This window comes from Malurus melanocephalus, unplaced genomic scaffold (assembly GCF_030028575.1).
Source record: "Malurus melanocephalus ecotype Western Australia unplaced genomic scaffold, MMel_1.1 scaffold_1038, whole genome shotgun sequence".
Taxonomy (NCBI): domain Eukaryota; kingdom Metazoa; phylum Chordata; class Aves; order Passeriformes; family Maluridae; genus Malurus; species Malurus melanocephalus.
In genome coordinates, this window is record NW_026624270.1 from 88,695 (window position 1) to 111,328 (window position 22,634).

General features: G+C 42.4%; 2 protein-coding genes across 2 annotated transcripts; one reads left to right on the plus strand and one right to left on the minus strand.

The window, feature by feature from the left end:
• The first annotated feature begins 61 nt into the window (after positions 1 to 61).
• Positions 62 to 17,044, plus strand: VKORC1L1 (vitamin K epoxide reductase complex subunit 1 like 1). The gene is made up of 3 exons (XM_057386716.1): positions 62 to 295; positions 10,139 to 10,248; positions 10,923 to 17,044. Exons 1-3 carry the CDS (start codon positions 102 to 104, stop codon positions 11,147 to 11,149), a joined length of 531 nt encoding a protein of 176 aa, XP_057242699.1. The 5' UTR covers positions 62 to 101; the 3' UTR covers positions 11,150 to 17,044.
• A 46-nt stretch (positions 17,045 to 17,090) lies between these two features.
• On the minus strand, positions 17,091 to 22,576 carry LOC130586020 (beta-glucuronidase-like; the record flags this gene model as incomplete). The annotated part of the gene is made up of 6 exons (XM_057386723.1): positions 17,091 to 17,308; positions 18,430 to 18,565; positions 19,118 to 19,294; positions 20,744 to 20,828; positions 21,861 to 22,007; positions 22,398 to 22,576. Coding segments are annotated over 6 exons (882 nt in total), but the record flags the coding sequence as incomplete, so codon positions are not given.
• Positions 22,577 to 22,634: the final 58 nt, after the last annotated feature.

Consider the following 22,634-nt stretch of genomic DNA (forward strand, 5'->3'; position numbering starts at 1 on the left):
GCGCGCGCGTGCGCGGCGGGCCAATGAGCATCGCGCGCGCGTGCGCGGGGCGGGCCGGCGCCGGGCGCGCGTCGCGGGCTGAGGCGGAGGGACGGGGCAAGATGGCGGCGCCCGTCCTGCTGCGGGTGTCGGTGCCGCGCTGGGAGCGGGTGGCGCGGTCCGCCGTGTGCGCCGCCGGCATCCTGCTCTCCCTGTACGCCTGCCACCTGGAGCGCGAGAAGGGCCACGACAGCCACTACCAGGCCCTGTGCGACCTCAGCGAGCGGGTGCGCTGCTCCGCCGCCATCACCTCCAGGTGAGGCGCGGGTGGGACCCGCCGCCGCCCCCGCGGGGGGAAGGGGCTGAGGGGTGTGGGAGCGGCGGGGACGGGTCCCGGAACGGTGCCTTCGGTGCCTCGGGGGTGCTGGGGGGTCGACCGTGTGCTCGGAGGGGCTGCGGGCCGGGCGAGGGCACGGAGGGGCCGGGGCAGCCCGGGGAGGGGGTCAGCGCYCCCGGTTTGGGGCAGCCCCATCGCTGGAGGCCCGCTGTGGGAGCGGGATTTTTTTCGGGATCACCACGGACTGGAGGGTGAGGCACCCGCAATTGCTGTGTTGTAATCAATGGCAATTAGGTGGAGTGACAGGCGTTTTAGTGGTAAAGGCTCGTTACAGTGAGGTGCTGTAACTGTGAGTAGTGGTTAAGGAGAACGTAAACAAATGCAGTTGCGGGTGGTTTGCTTTGTTAGTTTTAATTGCAGTATCTGTATTGCATTTTCATTGGGATGTCTCTGGCAGCACAGGAGATGCTTTTGTGATACTGAGGAAGTGCTTCATTCAAGAGAGAYTTGWATGCCTCTGCAGCAAAAGCCCAGTCCAAATTCTGACTTACTTTGCAGAGGTCCAGCCGGTTTAGTAGTTGTTTTCTRAAGRCCAATGGCTCTTACTTGCTGTTCRSAGAGCCARTGTATAAATTTGGTTCTTGAGCAAATCTRTGTATTAAATCCTTCCTCTTTCCTTAAATGAGAATTTCGTTATTAACATGTTTGTGCCTTCAGCTAAATGAATATTTGAGATTTACTTTTTTCCCCTCTCAGYGTAACCTGTGCAAAAGCWGTCAAAGTTTTTAYAGAGGTATTTGCTGTATCATCATAACAAGCCAGTTTGGGAGAGTGTACCCATAATCTGTAGAGCTGGAAGCTGTGAAATTGTTGAAGCAGAACATATGGGGAACTCTTATTCTTAAAACCTCTTCTGTGGTGACAGAAATGGGATTGTGTGACAGAGATCTGTATCTCTGGACACCTGATATTGTGATTGAGTGAAGGCTTTAACTGTGCTTTTGTGTCTGCCTCAGGTCATCTTTAGTTTGTGAAGGTGCTTGTTGATGTCTCTGCTTGGAAAGTCTCCTGAAATGAGAAGTTTGGATCTAACTAGGGAGGAGACTTGAGTAACTCACCAGATAAATTAAAATTATATAAATTAAATTATKCATAGGCTGCTGAGATTAAACCACGTGAGTCTTSTCAGTAGTTTAACTTTAATCGTACCTATAGGGGTAAACCTRTAATAAGAATAAAGAGATYTAAGCATTAAATAGCCTGTTCTTGTGTAGAATTGGTCCTTCAACAGCTTTTTGTTGCTGCAGCAAATGCTGCTGTTATGGCAKGGAATTTGATGTCACAGTTTTGATGCGTGTTTACTGAACGCTTGGGAGAAGGAAATTACCTAAAGATATAATTGGAATTATTTCTAATTATGGAATCAAGCTTGGTAATTACAGTGTTCATTAGCGATGCTGCAGCTGACACGTTGAGTAAGACCTGGAAATCCTTTACTGTAGGAATTCTATATGATAATGTATGGAGTCAGGGATAAAATGCACTAAAATCTCCCAGCAGTTGCTAGGAGAATCATGCCTGGAGTGAAGCACTGCAAATGCCAGGAGAGCTCGTGATCGTTGGAGCAGGTGGTAAAAGGAGTTTGTGGAAAAGGAACGTGCAAGTTCTGTTCAGTGAAACCATATTTGGAGAAGAATTTGCTTTCCAGGCTGTGCAGGACACAGAGGGGGAGTTTTGCTTTGAAAGTAAGGCAGCAGGGCAAGGCATTAAACTTGGAAAGAAATTAATCTAATTTTCCCGGTTGCCACAGCTCCCCATCCATCATTCTCACTCACTTTCTCCTATGGAATATTCTTTGTTCTTGCAGCACCAAGATTTCTCAGAAACTTGATTTCTAAAAGCAACTTTTAACCACGATTTAGATTTCATTTGGGTAGTACAGTTTCAAATCTCATGTTCTAGCTTTTTCACGTGTAGATTTAACTTTCACATTTCTTTTCTCATTAAGCTGTTACACTGTCAATCAGAAATTAATTGATCAGCTAATTATCAGCGTTAATGCTGCAGAGTGGGTGAGAAACTTCTGTTTCTAGTTTGGCTTTTAAATGGTTCTTTTGGTTGTGTGATTTTTTATTTAAGCTGGTTTGGCTGATGGAACTTGGAATGTTACTATCTTCACATCTCCAGTTTCGACTCCAAGAGTGGGCTGAACTTTAAAAACCATTTAATGCTGTTAGGATTAATTTCAAAAGCATAGAATAATTAGAATAAATTAGTTTATTCTTTCCTCAGTTGACTTTTTGGTATTTTGGGTGGAGTTTTTTCTTCACCAGCTGTTGMTATTTCCAAGTCTTGCTTTTAAGCCAGATCTGGCATTGGCACACAACAAGAACAGAAATGTAAARACTGCCAGCATGCAGAGGGAGGAGCACAGAAAAATCTCCYATCAGAGCCTGACTCATGCAGAAGATTATGTTGGAGAGATACCTTCCCAGTATCCCTTACCCAAAACATGAATGGTCAGCATATTTCAAGYTTTTATCAAGGGGAAAGTTCATGAAATAGTTTAAAAATAAAAAGTAAGGAGTGTCTAATAAGGGCAACACCTAATATTTCCATTGGTAATTGCTGTATTTATTTTAAATGGATTGCTGTCTTATATTTGAGAATAATTAATTGGTAAAAATGGCTTTATTTATAATGAAACTGGCTAATAGCAGTTCCTGAAAAATACTTTTGGTCTTGGTGTAGTTTCATAGAAGTAATTAAAGTAATAAAACTCATTTCAAGTCATACAGATCATGCTACAGCTTGAAATAAAATGTGACCTTTAAGTGGTAATGCAGAGACCCAGAGCCTTTGGCTTTGGTCTTTTCCATGCCCTGAGAGATTTTGGGGTCTYCTAATACATTTCTGCTTTCTGTCTTGATGAATTGGAGGTTTCTGCAGGGCGGATTAGCGTTTTTAAAGGGCTTTTGTAGCCTGGTATGCATTAATTAATGTTGTACCCACTGTAACAGAGCCTCAAGACAGCAGCACAAACGAGCAAAGGGCACATGTCTCGTATATCTTTAGCAATATTTGCAGCTGCGTCAGTGAACAGGTTTGGCAATAGTCAATATTGATCTTTAGCTGGTTACTGAAGGGGTTTTAGAGTCAGAATAGCATTTTGAGAGTCCATCTGGGTGTAATTGATATTTTAGGTATCCCCTGTTCTGAACTTTATGCTCATGGACAAGGTGTTGAATTGTGTTTGAGGTGCTCTGAGATGTTCTGGAAAAGTCTCATCATGGAATGTTTGGGTTGGAAGGGACCTTCAAGTTCATCTTGTTCATCATGGCCAGGGACACCTTCCTCTAGACCAAACTGCCTGTCCACCTTACGACTTCTAGTGGATGCACCAAAATACTCTCCTGGTAGTTGGTGAAAATGTTCAATTTGGTGTGTGTTGTGGACAGGACTGAAAGGGTGGCCTGTGACAAGTTTAGCATTATTGTACAGTYCTGCTCACATTCATAAATCCCTTTAAACGGTGGGTTTACACCTGTTGTGTTGTATTTGGTTGCTTTGCTTTCAGAGCTGTGTGAGAGAGCTTGTAGKGCTCGTTCCTCTGCAGTCTGGGTGTGAATTTCTGTAAGAACTGCTGGTAAAACTGGCCCRTTCTGGTTTCTCAGCAAGGCACACYTTGCCAGAACTGTTCTGGTGCATCTTTACAAAGATCAAGGTGACAAGAACAACCCYGTTGTTCAAGGAAATGGGACATGGGAGAAAAAACTTCCCAGACCTCCYCCCTAACCTGGTGTTTAAACAGGTTCCCACTGAGCTCTCTTGTGGGGCAGTTGCTGTAAACTTGRTGTCTGTCAAATTTGCTTAATTCTAGGTAAAGAACATCATGCAGCATTTATCATTCATGTTAACAATAACAAATTCCTGATATCCCCAGGATGTTTTTTAGTGYTGTACCTGCAAGCAAATATTCAGATATGGTTGAGGTTTTCAGCTGCAAAATCTGTATCTSATGCAAAGTGTTAGTCAGCAGTGTAACAGGGCTTTTTCACTGATTCTGGATTCACTGATTTTGTTCTGAGGGATGCTTGGAAAGGAGGGAGAAATTGGAGCAAATTCAGTGCCACAGGGCAAGGGAGAGAGACTCACAGTCATTCCTGTGCTGAAGGGAAGCCCTGCCCTTTGAGCCATGGTTCTCTGTCCCTTGTCCCCAGCGGGGCTGGCACCGTGCAAACAGGACTCAGGACTGGCACAGCATGGGCAGGCAGGGAGCAGAGCTGAGGGTGTGAGCTGGGAGGTTCCASAGCTTGTTCCTTGTGCTGGAGAGGGAAGGTGTTTCAGGAATGCTGGTAGAAACCAACTTCAGGAGTTTTAAAGTTGCTCTTAAAGCTGCAGAAGCTGCTAACTCAAGTGTTTGGTTTTTTTTTCCCCTATTTTTCTAGTAGAAAATTGATGATTTAATACTGATACAATACTTTGTGACAGAAACACATCTTTTACAAAACACAGCAATGCCCTTGCTATGGGAATCTATTATTTTCTCTCCTTACAGTGCTTACACAAATGTGTATTTTTGTTTTTCATAAATTTATCATTTCCAGCTTGACTGGAATTTGCACTAGGGCTAAGAATTATTTTGCCTGGTGCAAAGTAAATTTAACCAAGTGCCTATAATTCARATTTGGGCTTCATTTATGGTACCTTAATAGAAAAGATTATGTMGAAGGAATCAGTGCTGTTGGCTTGTAGCTTGAAGAGCCAGTATAGGCTGCTATAAAATAATTATCCACTGTCTGCTTGGTATTTTGCTGATCTGGACACTGAGATTTTTTACAGACTGTTTCTGAAGTAGAGCTGGAGGATATMTAGAACAAAATCTCATTTGGTTATGCTAAGTACTGTTAATAGATTTAAACATGAAATTAAGTGTATCAACATTTTTGAGTGCTCCTGGCAAATTTACAAATGGCAATTTTTAATCTCCTTTTTTGTGGCTTCTAATTGAAGGCTTTTACTTAATTTATTAAAACTGTTAGAGTGGCCTTGAAACCACGAATTAGGTTTAATCCAAAATCCTCTAGTGAAGCTGGAAAGAAGTTGCARCCAAAGTTTCTTAACACACTCCAGATTCTTTGACCTTTATATGAGCTTTTCACTGAAGGCAGGGGCTGAGCACAGGCCAGCTCTGCTTTCCTCTGAGAACTTTCACTCTGGTCCAGAACTTATCTCAGAAGGAAATGTGCACATCACTTGTCAACTGTAGCCTTTTCTTTATAAAATTATATTTATTGTTTCCTTGGGGTTRCAAAGTGGTAATGGGTGCTTGCTGTTGATAACAAAATAATGCTCATTGGATGATAAATAATGCAGAAATGAGGGKCTTTAAGTAACTTACTGCTACTCAGAAAACAAAACCTGAGTTCTTTACTTGTAGTTTTCTGAATAGAGAATTTTTTTTTCACTTTTCACTGCACCAAATCCAACAACTGAGAGAGGGAATTGTGTTGGCAAAGCTGCTGCTGCACAAATGCRGAACATCCCCAGATTTTGGATCATACCTTTGAATAATGTGGTCTMTGAAGGATTTAATTGCATTTTCAAACAGTCCTTGAGGACACTGGAATGTGACCTGGGAATTGTGTGCTTTGTTCGAGGCTGGACCTACCCTGACCCAGAATGGCTCTTTTTAAAATGAATATATAGGAGTCAGTTCAGTTCTGGGCRTGAGAACTAAGGGGTTACCACATGAAATTGAGGAAATGTGATTCTGCTCATCACCAGGGTTGTGGTGGAGGTTTTAAAACATGTGTGCTCAGAAAGCATCTGGGATATGCARGAAGGTTCAGGGTAGGCTGCCAAGTGTCTTGGTGAAGGTGAAACCCCAGTTCAGGGGTTTATGGTGATCCTTAATGACAGTGGAGGCCAAGGAAAGCATCTTGAGGAATGATCTCAGTGACAGAACTGTTAAAAAYATCTGCAGGTAACTGTCAGAAGTGGGGCTTGGCTCCAAAAACACTCCAGCATTTCTTACAGGGACTGACTGCATGGGACACTAATCCAACTGCTGGCTAAATAAACACTTTTTGTTTTGTTTGTTTGACTTGGTGTGTTTGGCAGGCTTGGAATTGTGCTGCTTTTTGAGCCAACGCTGATAACTCRTAGCTTTTACCTTGTTAAACTGGAAAGTTGYTTGCTTGTCCTCTAAAACATTTGGACTAAATGAGGCTCTTGTGTTCCCTTGTAGCATTTTCTCTGTTAAGTTATGCTAAAATGTTTCAAGTATATCCCATTTACACTGTTCTGGAACACAGAGGATGTTCATAATTGTGCAAAAGAGGCAATGATTTAAAATTTTTAAAGATTTTATGGGAGGTATATCACTTGTGGATCACAGTGACCTCAGTTCTTTTAATTTTCCTGTTAAAAAGTAGCAATCGCACACAAATACTGCTTTAAACTTCYRRAARTGCAACAGTGCTGAGCTTTGTGAAACACCTCAAACCAAAAGGGACATTATTTAGAGGGTGGATAATGACTTCCAAAACCTCCTTTTGGTTAAAGATAGTGCACATTGGACAGAAAATCACGGTAGTGTTCAATTTTAGATGTTGGGAAAGTAGATGAAACGCTTTATCGTGGATTTTTTAACCACTATTTAAATTTTAAAGAACATTCAGAGCTGTACATGCAGATAGGGAGGGAAGCTGAGTTACAAACATAYACAGAGACGTCTTAAAGGTTTCTTCCTTGTAGTTGAGATTGTTTTTTCTTTTTTAATAGGRTTGAAACTTGGGTGTGGTGAATGGGTTTGGCACATGTGTTTGTCAGAGCGCTCTGAGTCACCTCGAGTGACTGTGACCTGGATCTCACCACGGAACTCCTGATCCTCAGGGATGAGAGCCACCAGTCAGTACCAGGAAAAATTTGGTGAAATTGGGCTTTTATCTTGCTATGCAAGCAGCTCTGTAATTACTGCAGGTCGTTTTACTTTGCATTTTGTATTAAAAAAATTGGTGCAAGTTAATAACACTTTTTCTGAATTATGTTTTTTTGTAAAAGGCAGGTTCCATGAAAGACCTCAGAGTTTTATTTTTTGGAGCTTATGCTGCTATTAGGACTTTATTCTTGCTATTTGTTTGTCATATTTTTTTAAATAACGCAGTAATTTTTTTAAAGTTATAACTTTCAAAGTTATCATAAATGAAGCAATTCACACCTGAGTTTTGTGTGAAAAGGAACATTATCTACTCAGTTKTTAACCTGCCTCCACTTGCTGGCATAAATTCTTGATTCATCGTGTATTTTTAACGGGTTTTACGACCTTAATAAATTTAGGAGATGATTTAGACTTTTCAGTAGGGAAATTTGATGGAGAAGGGAGTAAATATACAAAGTTTAAACACTTTGCTTTTCAGTTTGATGCAGAAAGTTGCTCTCACTCCAAACCTTATAAGGCTGGGAAGAGTGCTGTGTGTTAAACCCCAGGCTGCTTAGCTGTCTCCAAGTGTGTGGRATAAGATGTGGGATTAGACCTGTACACCATGGACTGAAATGTAATACTTGATGTCCTCAAAGCTGCTACAAGGCCAACAAGACATTAATGATCTCTTGCATGTGGAAAAAGCTTTCCCTGTGCTCTGACCTTGCAGCTCTGAACAGATYGCTCCAGGACTCTCAGGAAGGGCTGGAACTCATTATGCTTCAACGTTTTATTCTTCTGCAGAATAAATGTGGGGTCAGAATGAAAATTCTGATGTTTGCAGCTTGAGTTTGCACTCAGACACCACAGGAACTGCTGAGCATCAGTGAGAGCACTCAGCTAGGGCAGGAGTAGGGAGGGATTCAGCATTCTGAATTTATTTGGAATTAGGCTGATGCTGAACCTTTTCACATTTTGGGTTGGGTTGAGCAGCCTCATTGGAAAACCTATATTCAAATCACTTTAATGGCACCCTGCAAAGAATTCTCACTTGGAGACCAGAACAATAAATTGAACCTGTGGATGGTAAGCTGAAGCATCTATAAATGTATTAATAAAAAAACAAAAATAGACTGTTAAATGCAAAATGATAATTCCTTTAATATATTTAAGTGGCTCTTTAATATGGACAACACAAGTTGGACAACACAAGGTAATTGTTACATGTGCTGTGACCATCTTATTGAAGGAAGGCTAAAAAATTAATAATTCTCACTTAAAATCCTGATAGCATTCAAAGTGTAGGAAGAAGATTCATCACAGCAGAGGTTCTTTGGAATTTCCATAACCCCAAACTTGCCCTGGGATGAGAGCAGGGAGCCARGMAGTTCTGCACTGCTCTCCCCTGCARTTCCATGTCTGGGAGCTCTGGGATGCTGAGCCCTGGAAAAACCCTGTCTTGAAACTTAATATTGGCACAAAAGTTTCACTTTTAAAAGGTTTGAGACCAAACTAGTTGAAAATACCTTTCATTTTTGACTGTTTATACAGTAAATCTGCTTTCTAGGAATTGGGACCAAATTTCTGCTGGGTTGCTTGGGGAGAAGAGCACAAGGGTATTAATAGTGAATTCAAACTTAGTCTGCAATTAAAATTATGAGTTGAAATGAGTTTTGCACAGATGGCTGTGAGACTGGAAAGTATTTTGGAGATGATATTAGATTGTCCTTATCGTGGTACCTCTTTCTGTGAGGAAACTGCTTGTGACATGGTGCTGGCCTGTCACAGGTCCCAGATGTGTGGGGAGTTATATCAGGGGTGCAGGGACAAACYTGAGCTATGTCTTGGTTCAGCAGGGCCATTGCCTCTAGAACAAGAAAATTCCTGAAAATTGCACTTTCCTTGGAATTTTCTGCTGCAGCAGGATGAGGAATGCCGTTTTTTACCTTGCTCTGACAATTAACCTGGTAATGTGAACTAAGCCTTACATTTGTGCAGTGCTCAGCTTGATGTTCCAAAAATCTGCTGGCAGATATCCCAACAAGCTCTTGTGAGTTAAATTACCTGTTGGAGCAGTGTTAAATTCYCTTCATATATTCAAGTGACACTAATAAATAGGGTCCTCACTTCACTTTTACAAATAATGGCATGATCTGCCTTAGGGCATCAAATTAATGGTTTCTAGCACAAATCCATTTGSTGATTGAATCTTTTCACCCTCCTTCCTGCAGCAGCAGTTTTGTAGGGCTTGTGCTGTTTTCTTGCCTTATAACTAGAAAGCTGAAAGTCACTTTGTAGGGATTTCAGGTGTCGGTTCAAAGTGTCACACTGTGCTATACCTCCAGCAAATGAGGGCTGAGGATCTTGTGATGGTGCCATCCCCAGCTTGTGTGTTTGACAGATTTGGGTTCCTCCTGAGCTGTTASACTGAGGAGCAGCTGAGGTGCAAACTTCTGCCCTGATTCTCCTGCTCTGATCCAGCAAGGTGAGCTCTGGCAGAGCTGCAGCAAATCCTTCCCACTTGTCCCCTCTGCTCAGTAGTGACCTTGTGTCCAATTTACCGTGCTGGGGAGAGCTGCTGAAGCTCTCAGTGGGGGAARGAAGTGTTTATTTGACAAAACAGCTCCAAACTCCAGCCCTGGCAAGCAGAGGTGGCGTTCAGTGAAGCTGTAGCTGTGTGAGCTCGGCAGTTCCTGCTGTGTCCAACACCTTTAACCAGCAAGGTGTGGGCTAAAGCTGTGCCCAGTGCTCCCCCTGTTGCAAGCTGCTTGGTTTTCCAGAGCTCCTCACAGGTCATGGCAGAATATTTGTGTCTTTTCTCTTTTCCCTGCACTGCAAATGCTGCTGGRAAGCAATAGGTGCCCAGATAAGAGTTAATTAGTTTCCCTGTTTTACAGATGGGGTCGAGGATTCGGTCTGTTGGGTTCCATCTTTGGAAAGGACAGTGCAATAAATCAGTCAAACAGTGTTTTTGGCCTCGTGTTTTATATACTACAAATGCTACTTGGTAAGTATTCATTCACTTCAAAACCTAAAGTATAAAGMAGGGCTGTGCTGATGAAGGAGGAGAGGAATTTACATTGCACAATCTGCAAAAAAAAAGATAAATGCTTGTGATTTTTATATCTCTTTTTTTTTTTTAGCACCACTCTAATGATACATCTGTCCAAAGGGCTTAAAAACCCAACTGATAACAAGAGTAATTGCATTTTCTCCTGATAGCTATTAATAATACAAATGTGAAGACAGTTTCTGAGCTGGTATTTTCACTCCCAATATATATGGCATTGGAAAAGAGGGGGAATAAAAATGGAATGTGCAAGTTTTGCAGGAGTAATAGAGATAGTGGGCAGAAAAGTGCATGAAATGTAATTTATATATATTTCTTGGTAACTCTGTGGTCTGTTGTAAAGCTTGATGGAAGTAACTTGATAATTAATCTCAATAGAAATACTTGACCACTAATTTCCCTATAACTCAGGAATATGCGGATGGTTAATACTCCACATGCTCCTTATTACAGAGCTGTCACACAGAGCCTTAGGTGCTCCTCTCCAAATAACCACTCTCAACCGTGGTATTTTAACCAGGATTTTGCCGAGTAGCTGAGTTTGAATTCAGTTTAGCTCTGTGGGCAGAGGGGTGAGAGCAGCCGGAGTAACTGTGTCTCTCTTGTTGCAGGTATGACAGCAAGTGCAGTAGCAGCTCTAATCCTCATGACATCCTCCATAGTGTCTGTAGTAGGGTCACTGTACTTGGCATACATTCTGTACTTCGTGCTGAAGGAGTTTTGCATTGTCTGCGTGCTCACATATTTGCTGAACTTCATTCTCTTTATCATCAACTACAAACGACTAGTTTATTTGAACGAGGCCTGGAAGAGGCAACTCCAACCCAAACAGGAATAACCCCTGTTGGAACTTTTGACTGACAGTCTGAAGACCCAACTTCCATTAAGTTTATTTTGCAGTAATTTTTTTATTCTCCATATCAGACACTTTTCCCTACCCCCCCACCCTGAGAATCATAAAGGAAATTTGGAATTATAAATTTGAAGGGGCCCCAGATAATTTCTCTGTGCTAATCTTCAGTTTCAATGCGGTTATGAAAGAAAGCTCTATAACAATCAAAGACAAGCTTTAACTTTACTTTGAAGGAGTTTTAGCCACAGCAAAACCTAGACTCTCTCTCTTCCCCCTCACTTGTGAAGTGGGTAACACTTGCTATAAAATATCCTGTATATAAATTCAGGTATAACAAGATGTGATCATGACATGAAATATTCTAGACTAGCATCACCATATTTAATGTTGCCATTGTTTACAGTATGTGTATTACTTTTTTTTCTTCCTTTTTTTTTTTTTTTTTTTTTTTTTTTTTTTTTTTTTTTTTTTTTTTTTTTTTTTTTTTTTTTTTNTTTTTAGCTGATGGACTTAGATTTGACTAAGACTTATACTGTAAATAAAATTAGAACTCTTGGTTTCGTCCCTGGAGAACTCACTGTCCCATGGGTTTGGTTAGGAGCTGTCAGAGGGCTCAGCTCACATTCGACTGACACGATGGAAGAAGTGACCTCTAAAGAACATGGAGTTGCTGCTCTCACTGTTGTGCTCTCACAAGAATGATGCTTGGGGTTGGTTCCATTTTTTCTTCTTTTTATTTTTTTTTTTGTCTCCAGTAACAAAAATGGAATTAAAGCTGAAACCTGAAATATGTTCATTAAACAACAACCTCATTAATTTCTGTACAGAACGAAAATAGCTTCGTGTGGTCAATCCAAAGCTGCCACCAGGATGTGRTTTGCAGATTGGGGGTTGGTGTATTGAAATGTTCTTTGAAAGGACTCCATTTCCATGCAGAGCTGTTCCATTTGACGCTGTGGTCAGCCAGMCAGTGTTACTGATGTTTGATGTTCGATGAATGCTGCAGTATAGAATTGCAATTTGCAGTGGAAACCACTGACTGTGCAGGATAACSAAGCAGTGCACTGAAAAAGCAGTTCCTTGATTGATCTGGTCAGGATCTTTGGTTTGTGCTATATTGGGAGATGAACTTTAGGCCTGACACACACACATAAGATCTCTTGGAAGGGCAACCTGGTTAATGGGATAAGTAAGTCAATGTGYTCCTGAAAATGAAATGTGATCTAATGCTATCATTGCTCTTTCTAAGAACTAATTGGGAAAAAAAATATTAAACTGCAGATTTAAACAAAGGAACAAAATTGTACATGTTGTTTCTGCACTCAGTATTCTAAGGCTGAATGTTAAAAGTGCCTTCTGTCTTCAAATCTTAAGCCAAATACTTTGTGTTGAACTTGGCAGGCAGAAGTGTCCTTGCTTTAAAAATGAACAAACAAAATTCCCAGCAAACTTGCTGGGGATAGAAGAGTATTAAGAGATCTGTTTTTAGTTTTTAGACTGAGAAGTGGTAGCAGTRTTGTTTTCAGTTTAATTTAAAAGGTTGATGTGATTTGGAAAAGTGAAATACTTGTGTTTCAGACTGTGTGACACTGAAATGTGTGGGTTCAGCTACTTTCTGTAATTGGTGCTGTGCTGCTTTTTGCCCTTGTCAAATCRAAATATGAAGAATTCCAACTGCATACCCATTTTATTTAAAGAACTATTTTAACTACTTTCAGCAGTTTCTTTCTCAAACATGATTGTCAGAGAGACACTTCCATTGTATGTGGATTTTAAACACTAAGGATAAACTTGACAGTGAAACAAGCAGTGTTTCCATAGAGCAAAACACATTTTGAGATTGAATTCACAAAACCAATATTTCAATTCAAATAATTCTCTAGTTTCGTACCAAGGATGGAGGTGGAAACTGCTTTTCTGTATCGAGTTCTGTGGTGTGAGTAACATCTGTTGCATGTAACACTAAATGACTTGTCCCTCGTCTGACAGTTTTAGCCAACAATTCATTAAATACGTTTTGTATTGACCAGAGTACAGTTAAAGCTTGTCTTGATGTTTAGTTGTGTCTCTCAAATGCCTTCCACTTTGATATGAAGGGGAATGAATTCTGTTGAATTGGTCCCTCAAGGCCTGGCTTTGTTCTCTCCCAAGCCTTGAGGCAGTATCAGTGTTTAATGTGTTGTACAGATTTTTATTTTGATGCATTCCTGTGATCTCCACTAAAGGCATCTTTTTTTTCATCCAAGGAAGAGGTGAACACGTAAAGTGCTCCTATCTCAGAACAAGCAGCCATGGAGACAAGTCTGAGCAATGAGTACTTGGTTCGATTTCTGGGGAAAAAAAAAAAAAAAAGAGGAAAAAAAAAAGCCCCATCAGCTGAAAGTATTGGTGTTGACTTAATTTCACTGTGTCTTGTGCTTGTTTGTGTGGGCATAGTCTGTTAATTCAGTTTGTTTAGTAAAAATGTTTAGGGCCAGATTTTCAGCAGTGATGTCTGCAGTCCTTTGTGTGCACATAGGGATCAAATGGAGCTGGAGTTTGGGCTCTGGCAGATTTTGCAGCTACACTTTGTGCACAAACTTTRTGTGAATCTGATCCTTAATTGTGAACTCTCTTGTCTTGTATGTTTTCCTCGCAGTTACTTTTTACTGGAAGTGATTTGCTAGAAACGGCCCTGATTTCTTCTGTTTCTTGTGCTTCAAAAATGCAGTTGGCCTGAATAAAGGGGCAGAATAAGCTTAGCAGTAGAAATTTGGACCTTTCTGCTTCCAGTTGTTTTGACTCTACCCTCGTTGCTCCCAATGATAGGAACAGCATCTTTCTTYCATTAAAATGGGTTGTGATGTGATGGAAAGCAGCAGTGCGTTGTGCAGCTGTGCCCCTCTGCCTGCCCCAGCCAAAACACGTGCTTGGGTCTGGTCTCACCCTTACAAATCCAAAGGCAAATCCTAAAAAATCTCAAGGATGCAGGAGGCTGGGTAAAGGCAGGTAAATAATGCTTGGGCTGGTAAGAACAGGGGGGTGTTACACAGATCCTTGTGTGGTTTCAACACTCAGGAAAATGGAGGGGATAAAATTCACAATATCCAAACAGTGCTTCTGAATTTGGGCTCTTCTGCCCCTCTTTGGCACTCAGAATTCCTTTTGGATCACGGAATATTCTGAGTTGGAAGTTCCACGGCGAGGGGTGGATTGGAAATTCAAAAGAACCTCRTCCCAAAACCTCCTTAGGAATTAAACATTCCTGAAATCCTCTTACTGTAAGGTACTTGCTACTCTTTAAGACCAACAAAGCATTCAAGTCTCATGGAGGAAGTTAATATTCTTGGAAGTAAAATATTTGTGACGCTGAGGCCAACGAAACATTCCTGACCACCTTTGAGATCTGAAGTGACGACAAATCTCCYGTGAGGAGGTTTCTGAATGCTGCAGTTTGTGTTTGCTGCTGTACAGAGTTTCTCAGCTGTTCCAGGAGGTTGGTGAGGTGCTTCAGGCAGCACTCAGCTCCTACTGGATGTGGGCTAAAGTCAGAGGTTGGATGGCTTTGGTTCTGCCAGTGTTGTTGAAACTGGTCCAGAAAAGATGAAGTATTCTGTTCCCATAAAACTGTATTAAGCATGGCCTAAGTATTAGGTGTTTGTTCTGTATAGTATGTTCCATCAATTATTTATTCCTAGTGCTTTYAACTCCCAATCAAACACCCAATTAAAATGCAGTCATTGGGCAGATGTTCCTTTTCTCAATATAGGCTGAGAGATTATTGGAGGTTTAGGATACAATTTTGCTAACAGGTTAAAAAAAAAACAAACATGTAAATATGTACGAATTCTATTTGTTGCACATAACTTTTTTGGTATATATATAAAAAACAAAAAACCCAACAAAAATAAATGTAGAAATTACCTGTGGATGTCTTGCTGCAATCATTCTTATGCTGCATTCATGCAGTCCAAACATAAGAGCTTGAATGAACCGAACCAGAGGCCTTTTTGGACTCAGTCTGAGCCTTAGAAACTGTTTTTAATGTCAGTACTGTAATTCTGTTTCTAGAAATTGTACTAAGTCGTGTGTTTTTGTTTTTTTTTTCCGAGACATTGTGTGTGTGTTTAGCAGTAGAGCGGTTAAAGCACTTGATTCCCCCCCAGATCCCAGTTTTCCCAGTAGAATTCCCGCAGCTTTGTGTCTGGCTGAGCGTTGTGTGTAAAGGCTGAGCAGCATTGACTTGAGGCTTTCACTGTTTACAGTTCTTTAAGCAAAAAAAAAAAAAAAAAACAACCCAACATTGTGATTTTGATTTCTTTCTGCTTTATTGGGTCTGTGGGTCGGCTCAAAGCCATCCCACAGACCACAAAATCCCTGGAAACTGCTGGATGTGTCCCTGGATTTGGGGAGGGAGCTGCTTTGGKGCAGGGTTGGGTTTGTGATTGCACTGAACTGTTCAGAACAAGCAGGAATTAACCCTCAAATCTGTGCTCCCTCAAAAAGTTTCGGGGGAGTGAGCTGAGCCCAGGTTTGTAAGGAGTGAACAATGTCAAATCCTCATCTGTATTTTGGTCATGTCTTGAAAATTGGGGAAGAAAATGAGTTTTTAAAGAATGATGTCTATAAAGATGGAGAAGTTGAGCTGACTTTCCAACATTGCTAGTGGGCTTAAATATTATAATTGTTTATGCCATGGTTTGTTTGAACAAGTGCTTTTTACTGTGCATAAGAGTTTATATTCTGGGGTTTTAGTTAGGGAGGAAATCTAGACCTAGCACCATGTGAGAAATGCTGTAATACGTTATTTCTTTTCCCTTAAAAACACCAGAAAATTATTGTGAAGTCTGCAGTGAACATCTGTGTCCTTATTTTGCCGTGGCAAAGTGGAAAGTGGTGTTGGTTCCTCATGTCCCACCTCTACAGGGAACAGAATTTGGCCACCACACAGCATAAAAGCAAATATTTCCTTTTTATGATCAGATTTGGTCACTTTGCTGAGACACTCACACCAGAGCCAGCTGCAGAACAGGGAGTCACGGCAACAGTTGCACCCAGAATCTGTGAATTCCAGTAACCAAACTCTGTAATTGTAACTTCCCAAATTCACTGAGCAACCTCTGATGATGTTGYTCTGCTGCTTTTGGGCCAAGTTTGCAGACTTAAATATTCTGAGCTCTTCTGTGAGTGTTGCTGTGAGCCAGAACAGTCCCTGAGGCTGATGTGCAGCCCAAAAGGGCCATCACCTCTGAATTTACAGCTGGCCCTACCCCACAGGGCTCCAGGCCACTCTCAGAAAGATTTAGAACCAAATTCCCCTCTGGGCTGCTCTGACTGTGGTGAYATTTCATATGAAGGAAGCCCTTGCACAGGGGCATTATTAGACACAGCTCCTGTATAATAGTGGCAGTTTTGGTACTGTAAAATAAAGAGGTTTAAAGTGGAGTTGATGGAGTCCCTCCCTCTCGAACATACTCCAYCTTGCTGCTGGAATAGCAATTCCAAACTCCGCGTTGGAATCTGTTGGGTGGTTCATTCCAGACTGCTGGGAATGCTCAGGATTTCTCACACATCCATCCTGTGGACAATTTGCTGTGATCTCAGTAGTGTTAACTGTTAGGGGAGTTTAACTGGAAAACCTCATTTGCTTTAGAGGGATGTGTTGTTCATGTAGATTAACCTAGATTTTTTTTTCTTTTTTTTTAAGTTCAGCATTGATGTGTATCATGTAATATTTGTAATATTTTTTTGCCATAAACCGATACCTCAGTCAGCATCTCTTAACTTCAGCTCCTTGAAACTGAATATTTGTTTTCCTACCTGGCAACAGGAAGCCTCCAGATGTGGCTGAGCAGAGGAAACAAAAGTTTCTGATCTGCTTTGCATCACAGTCACTACTTCAGGTGGACTAGAAATCGCATGGGACTTGCAAGACTTGAGTCAGGCATAAAACTTATTTAAACAGAAATTTAATAACGAATTCACCCAGCCACTAAACCCTTTGTTTTCATTTTAGAAAAARKGAATGTGATGTTACTACAGGAGGAAGACAACTTGATTCATTTGCAATCTTCCAGTATCTGTCTCTAAGAACAAACGCAGCTGCTTTGGGCTGGCGCTGGCGGGTGAAGATTCCTTTCTTGTTCCCCAAAACTCGCATGGTCCCTGCAGAGAAGTTATAAAACAAAGCAAATATATAAAACAAGGTTCTRCTGTGAGCTGTCACAGTGTAGGTACTAAATCAGGTCAGGTGGAAGAGACCTCTGCACTTTGTTCTGCACAGTCAGGTCCAACAGGGAACTGGGCAGGATTCCTGCATGTGACACAGCAATCCAGCTGCAATTCCCTGTTTTTACAGCTGCTGATGCACTTCACTGGGGTGTGCCCATTGATCAGTATTATATCTGCAATAGATTGGCTCCACCTTCAAACTGGATGGAGGAAATGGTGATTATTTRCTGCCCTTTGTGGTGTCTGGATCCTTTCTGCCTGTTCTCGTTTCCGTAGGAAAGTACAAAAAGGATTGCCACACAGAGACTGGAAGTGCAGCTGTGTGTGTGACCTTGTCTACATTTTCTCAGCCCTYCTGTTTGAAGCTGATGCTGCTTTTCTGACCACTGCCATCACTGAGCTTTCTCCTGCCTGTCCTGGTGCTCTGCAGAGGATTTTGGATGTTTGTCCCTCACACTGCTCACCAGCCCAGCCCACTGCAGGTGGCATAAACAGGACAGGTTCATTACCAGATCTGAGTTGGGATTGTTTCATTTTTTGTGACTGCACTGTAAATGAAGGCATTTCCCTTACTTTGTGACTGCACTTCTCTATTAATAATGGGTGGAGTGTCATGATAAGACAGCTGTCAGCCACTGTCCATCTGCTCCTCTACTGAACCTCTACCGAGTTCATAATGATTACTGAAGGTGCTCTGTCACCAAGGGCAGTTGTAGGTGACATGGGAAGCAAGWGACATGCCCTTAACAGCTGACTGCAGCTTTAATTGAGGGTGTGGCCAAACCCCAGGGGCAATCTGGGTCTCTCACAAGCTTCCTTTGTGTGTTATCTCCTGCTCCTGGGAGCATCTCTGAAGGTGGGACAGGCAGGAGAAAGGATGGATTARATACAGGCGGGGTCTTCCCTCTTGGCTCTGATCATGCTGGATTTTGGGACAAAAAAAAAMCAACCCAGGGCCTTTTGTCCTACTCTTTAGCACAATATTTGTGTGGCAYAAACCACCTTCAACTCATGGGAAGGATGGGGAGTTGTTCAGAACTCAAACAGCAGCTTACCTTGACTGGTCATGAAATCAGCAAAATTCCATATGAGCTCCCCGATCACGTACTCCTTCCTCTTCTTGTCAAAGACAGAGTGGTACTCCCTGAGCATGGCAGTCTGGTACTCCTCAGTGAACATCATCGGGGGATCCTACAGCCAGGGAGAACAGGATGAGGTGACAATGAGGTGACAAAGGCATTCCCATTTACTGAGCAGCTATTCCTGAAGAAAAAACTCAGTGGTTGCTTGTTCTAATTGCTGCTGCATTAACGGTGGTCAAAAGGTTCAGGCTAAAACCAAAATTACAGTGGCTGTTGTGACAATTAGCAAACACAAAATTCCAGATATTCCCACGGGGAATTCCTCTGGTGGCCTTTGGCATGACAGAGATGGGAGTGCCACCCCCTCCTGCATGGGACAGCACAGTGAACAACCACTCTCCAGGGTTTGCTTTCATTTCAGCATTTCCTGCCACTGCCAAAGGACAGATTTTGGAGTCCCCTTTGGGCAGACAGAGCTCACTGATTTTGGTAAATCAGTGGTAAATTGGTAAATTTTTGATGAAGCAGGATCACAATCCTGGAGCCTTTTGGACACTCCCAGCTAAAGCATCTCACTCAGGCTCAGTGGTGCCCACCTCTCCCAGTTCAATTCTCTGTCCTCTAAGAGCTTTTCCCATTTGGGAAACACCACAACACTTACACTGTGAAGTCCAGGCACAGAGTCTGCTCCATATTCACTCTGGATGATGGGCTTTTGGTAGGTTTTATACCAGTTCTCAAACTGGGCYGTGAGCTGGAGTGGAATCACTTCCAGATGGCCTGGGTCATGATACCAGGAGAAATAGCTGTTCACACAAATCACATCCACGTAGGGAGCCTGTAAAAAACAAGGTGACACTGTTTCATCACCTTCTCTTGTAAACCCAACTCCCCCTTTGGGTTCATTTAATAGAATCCAGGTTTATTACACATAGAATGAAGTGTTTTCCCCATCACTCAGGCCCTCCAAACATCATATCTTTCCCAGAAAAAAAAAAAGGCAGGATAAATTTAATAAGTTAACAGCACTAATTTGGCATTTTTCTTCCAGACTTAGGAAGTCATAGCAAAGAGTTAGACAAGATCAACACGTTTCATTCTCAGGTTTGTTAGAAGGTTGTTTTCTTTTGTTTCCAAGATGTCTCTGGCTTGCTGGTACATTTAGATGTACTTTTTTTTTTTTTTTGAGTATTGGAATGTGATTATCAAGTGAGTGGTCAAATATTTTGACTAGCAACTAAATTTTGTGCATCAATGGTGCAATACTAAGACTAAAAGCATTCTGCAAGTTATTTGCCATTTCTACCACATGGACAGTGTGATAAAAGGGCACAAAGCCCCCTCAAGATAAAGTGATGTTGTATGTAACTTGTTCAATGTTCTCTTAACATGTTTTGTAATAAAAAGAAAAAAAAAGTTCTAATATCACATCAGTGTATGAGAGATCTGTTCTTTGTGTTGGTTTGGGCAGAGTGGGAACGGGAGATCCAAAAGCAGATTCCTGCTGGGCTCTTTCAAATTTAAGGCCATCAGGGAAATTTTTTCCTGGGGTGGGGAGGAAAAACCTCAGAGTTGCAGCCACTCCTGCTAATTCTACAACAGTTAAGAAGAAATCCAAAGTATAACCTGGAGCAGGAATGTGGCAGCACCAACTCACCTGCTAGGAGTGATTACTGTGCCAAGGAACTACCCTGGAAACAAATACAGGTGTTAAAAGTCCTTGGAAAGACCCAGAAATCCAAGGAAAAGTGTCTTTTGGGGTTTTTTTTTGTTTTTTTCTTTGTTATTTATACAGCTCTAGGGTTTTCATTACGGAGCTGGAGGAGCTTTTAGATTATTCAACACAAACAGACATCTGCCAAAGAAGATCTAGAGCAGTTCAAAGCAGGAATTAAAGCAAAGCTTCCTTCCTTTAGACTTCCACAAGGGTTGTGAGCATTTTAAAGAGGTTTAAGCTTCAGCTTAATTGCAAGTGAAAATCCTGAGCATTAGTAAACACAGTCGATGGCACAGCAAAGCATGACAATATTAATGGAATCCAGGGGAATAATCCTGCACACAAAGAATTGTTCTCCCTTACAGATACTTCTTTTTTTTTCAGCTGGACTACAACTGCAGGAAAAGATACTTTTTAGTAGAAGCAAAATCATAACTTTTCTTCTGCCTTCCCCTTGTTAAATAMCCCCAGTGAATTTAGGGGGAAAGGGCTGTAAAGTGACAAGAGGAGGAAATTTAATGTATGAATTCTAAAAAAAAAAGAAAAAGCTAGAAAATAAAGCGAACTTACACCGTGATCAAGAGCGTAATTAGCATCTGTCACAAAGGTGACGGGTCTGGAGGGGTCAAGAGCTTTAGTGTGAGCTATCACTGTCCTGTTTGCAAACAGTAAAGCAAGAGTTCAACACCAGCACCAAGAAGCACAGCTCCCTCTCCCCAGGCTCTCTGGCCTTCCACCCCCCAGGCTGAGCTGCTTTGGATTCAGCAGACAGGATTTTTAATTAAATAAAGAGAATATCTGCTATGCCACCTGAAAAACAGCAGAGTGGGAGCTCACCCAAGCACAGGCACATTTGGTGGTGCCAGCAGCTTAGAAGTTGAAGGGACAGTTGAGTTTGAGGACAAAACTGTGAAAAAAGGATAATGGGAAGTTTCTGAACAACTCATGGGGTGTGTTCCTGAGGCCCTGGGCCACAGCAGGCAGAGGCTGGATGATTTTGAGGAACAGAGTGAGGGAGATGGGACAGAAGGGGAGAGTCAAGCTCTGCTGCTGCCTTGACAACGCAGGAGGCGGTGGAACATTTGGAAAAGTCAAACTTTTGGAACATTGGGAGAAGTCAACCCTCCAGCTACCAGGTTCAGTGTGCTGCCCCTTTATTCAGCTGCCTCTGGGCTATCCAAAGCTTAAATCCCCTTCAAAATAAAACCAAGGGGTCTGCAGGGACTCCAAGCAGTGGCTTTGAAGAGCCACTTCCCAATGAGTCACAATGTCCCACAGAACAAAAAACCAGCACTGACTGCAGAACCACATCTTCAGAATTAAAGACCAATTATTCTACAGCTTTGCTGTAATTCTCAAGGAATTTAACACTCATCTGCCAGTGGTAACAAGGAATAACCTGTTCCCACCAGCTCTGATTTGACTTTGTTCAAGAAGAGATGCTCAAACCAAACGGATTCCTGGTAATTTTGTGCAGCCTTAGTGGTTCAAAACCAACAGGTTGGAGACAGTTGGGCAGTTGTGAGCATCAGTTCGACACATGCAGCAGTTACATTTCAGTTTGCATCTGCAGGTGCACTTCCAGGGTTCCCAAAAAATGCCTGCCCCTCCTTTTACTACTCCTCTGTGCCATCCCAAAGGAAGAAGAGGCACCAACTGCTGAGAGATAATGAGCAGATTCGCTTACTTGAAGTAGTGAGCTGCTGGGGGCAGCTCGGACGCCGGCTCGTTGGCCACTGACCACATCACCACCGAGGGCCTGTTCTTATCCCTGCGGATCAACTCCTCCATCACAGCCAGGTGATGCTGCAGGGACTTGTTGCCAAAGCTCTCCCTGGAAGACAGAAGGAGGTGAGACCTGGTGAGGGTGTCAAATCCATCCCCTCTGCCTTTCCCTCGGGAAACTCAGCCTCTATGAGCACAGCAGAGCCTTGATGCTGAGTTCTGCCCTATTTCCCCAAAGTTTGCTGCACAGTTCAGGGCTGTGGTTTGGGCTGGTTGACTGAGCCATGTGGCAAAATGTGGCAAAAAGCCCTCTGATTGCCCAACATCACCAGGAAATGGTGGCGCAACAGGAGATTTCCAAACAGAGCAAAGTATTCTCGTTACCGGGACAACGGGTGGGACAGTGAGGACAAAAGTGTCAAAAGGGTAATGGGACACTTGGAAAGAGCTCAGAGAGGAGCAGAGGAGCCAGGGGCAGGGTGTGCTGGGCAGCTCTTACGGCAGTTTGATGCCCACCCCCGGGCTCTCGTCGATGACCACGATGCCGTAGGCGTCGCACAGGTCCATGATCTCCTCAGCGTAGGGGTAGTGGCTGGTGCGGAACGAGTTGGCCCCCAGCCAGCGCAGCAGGTTGAAGTCCTTCATGATCAGAGGCCAGTCCAGGCCTTTGCCACGGATCTGGAGGGGAGAGAAATCATTCCTTGTGAGGCACAACTTCCCTGCTTGATCCATCCCC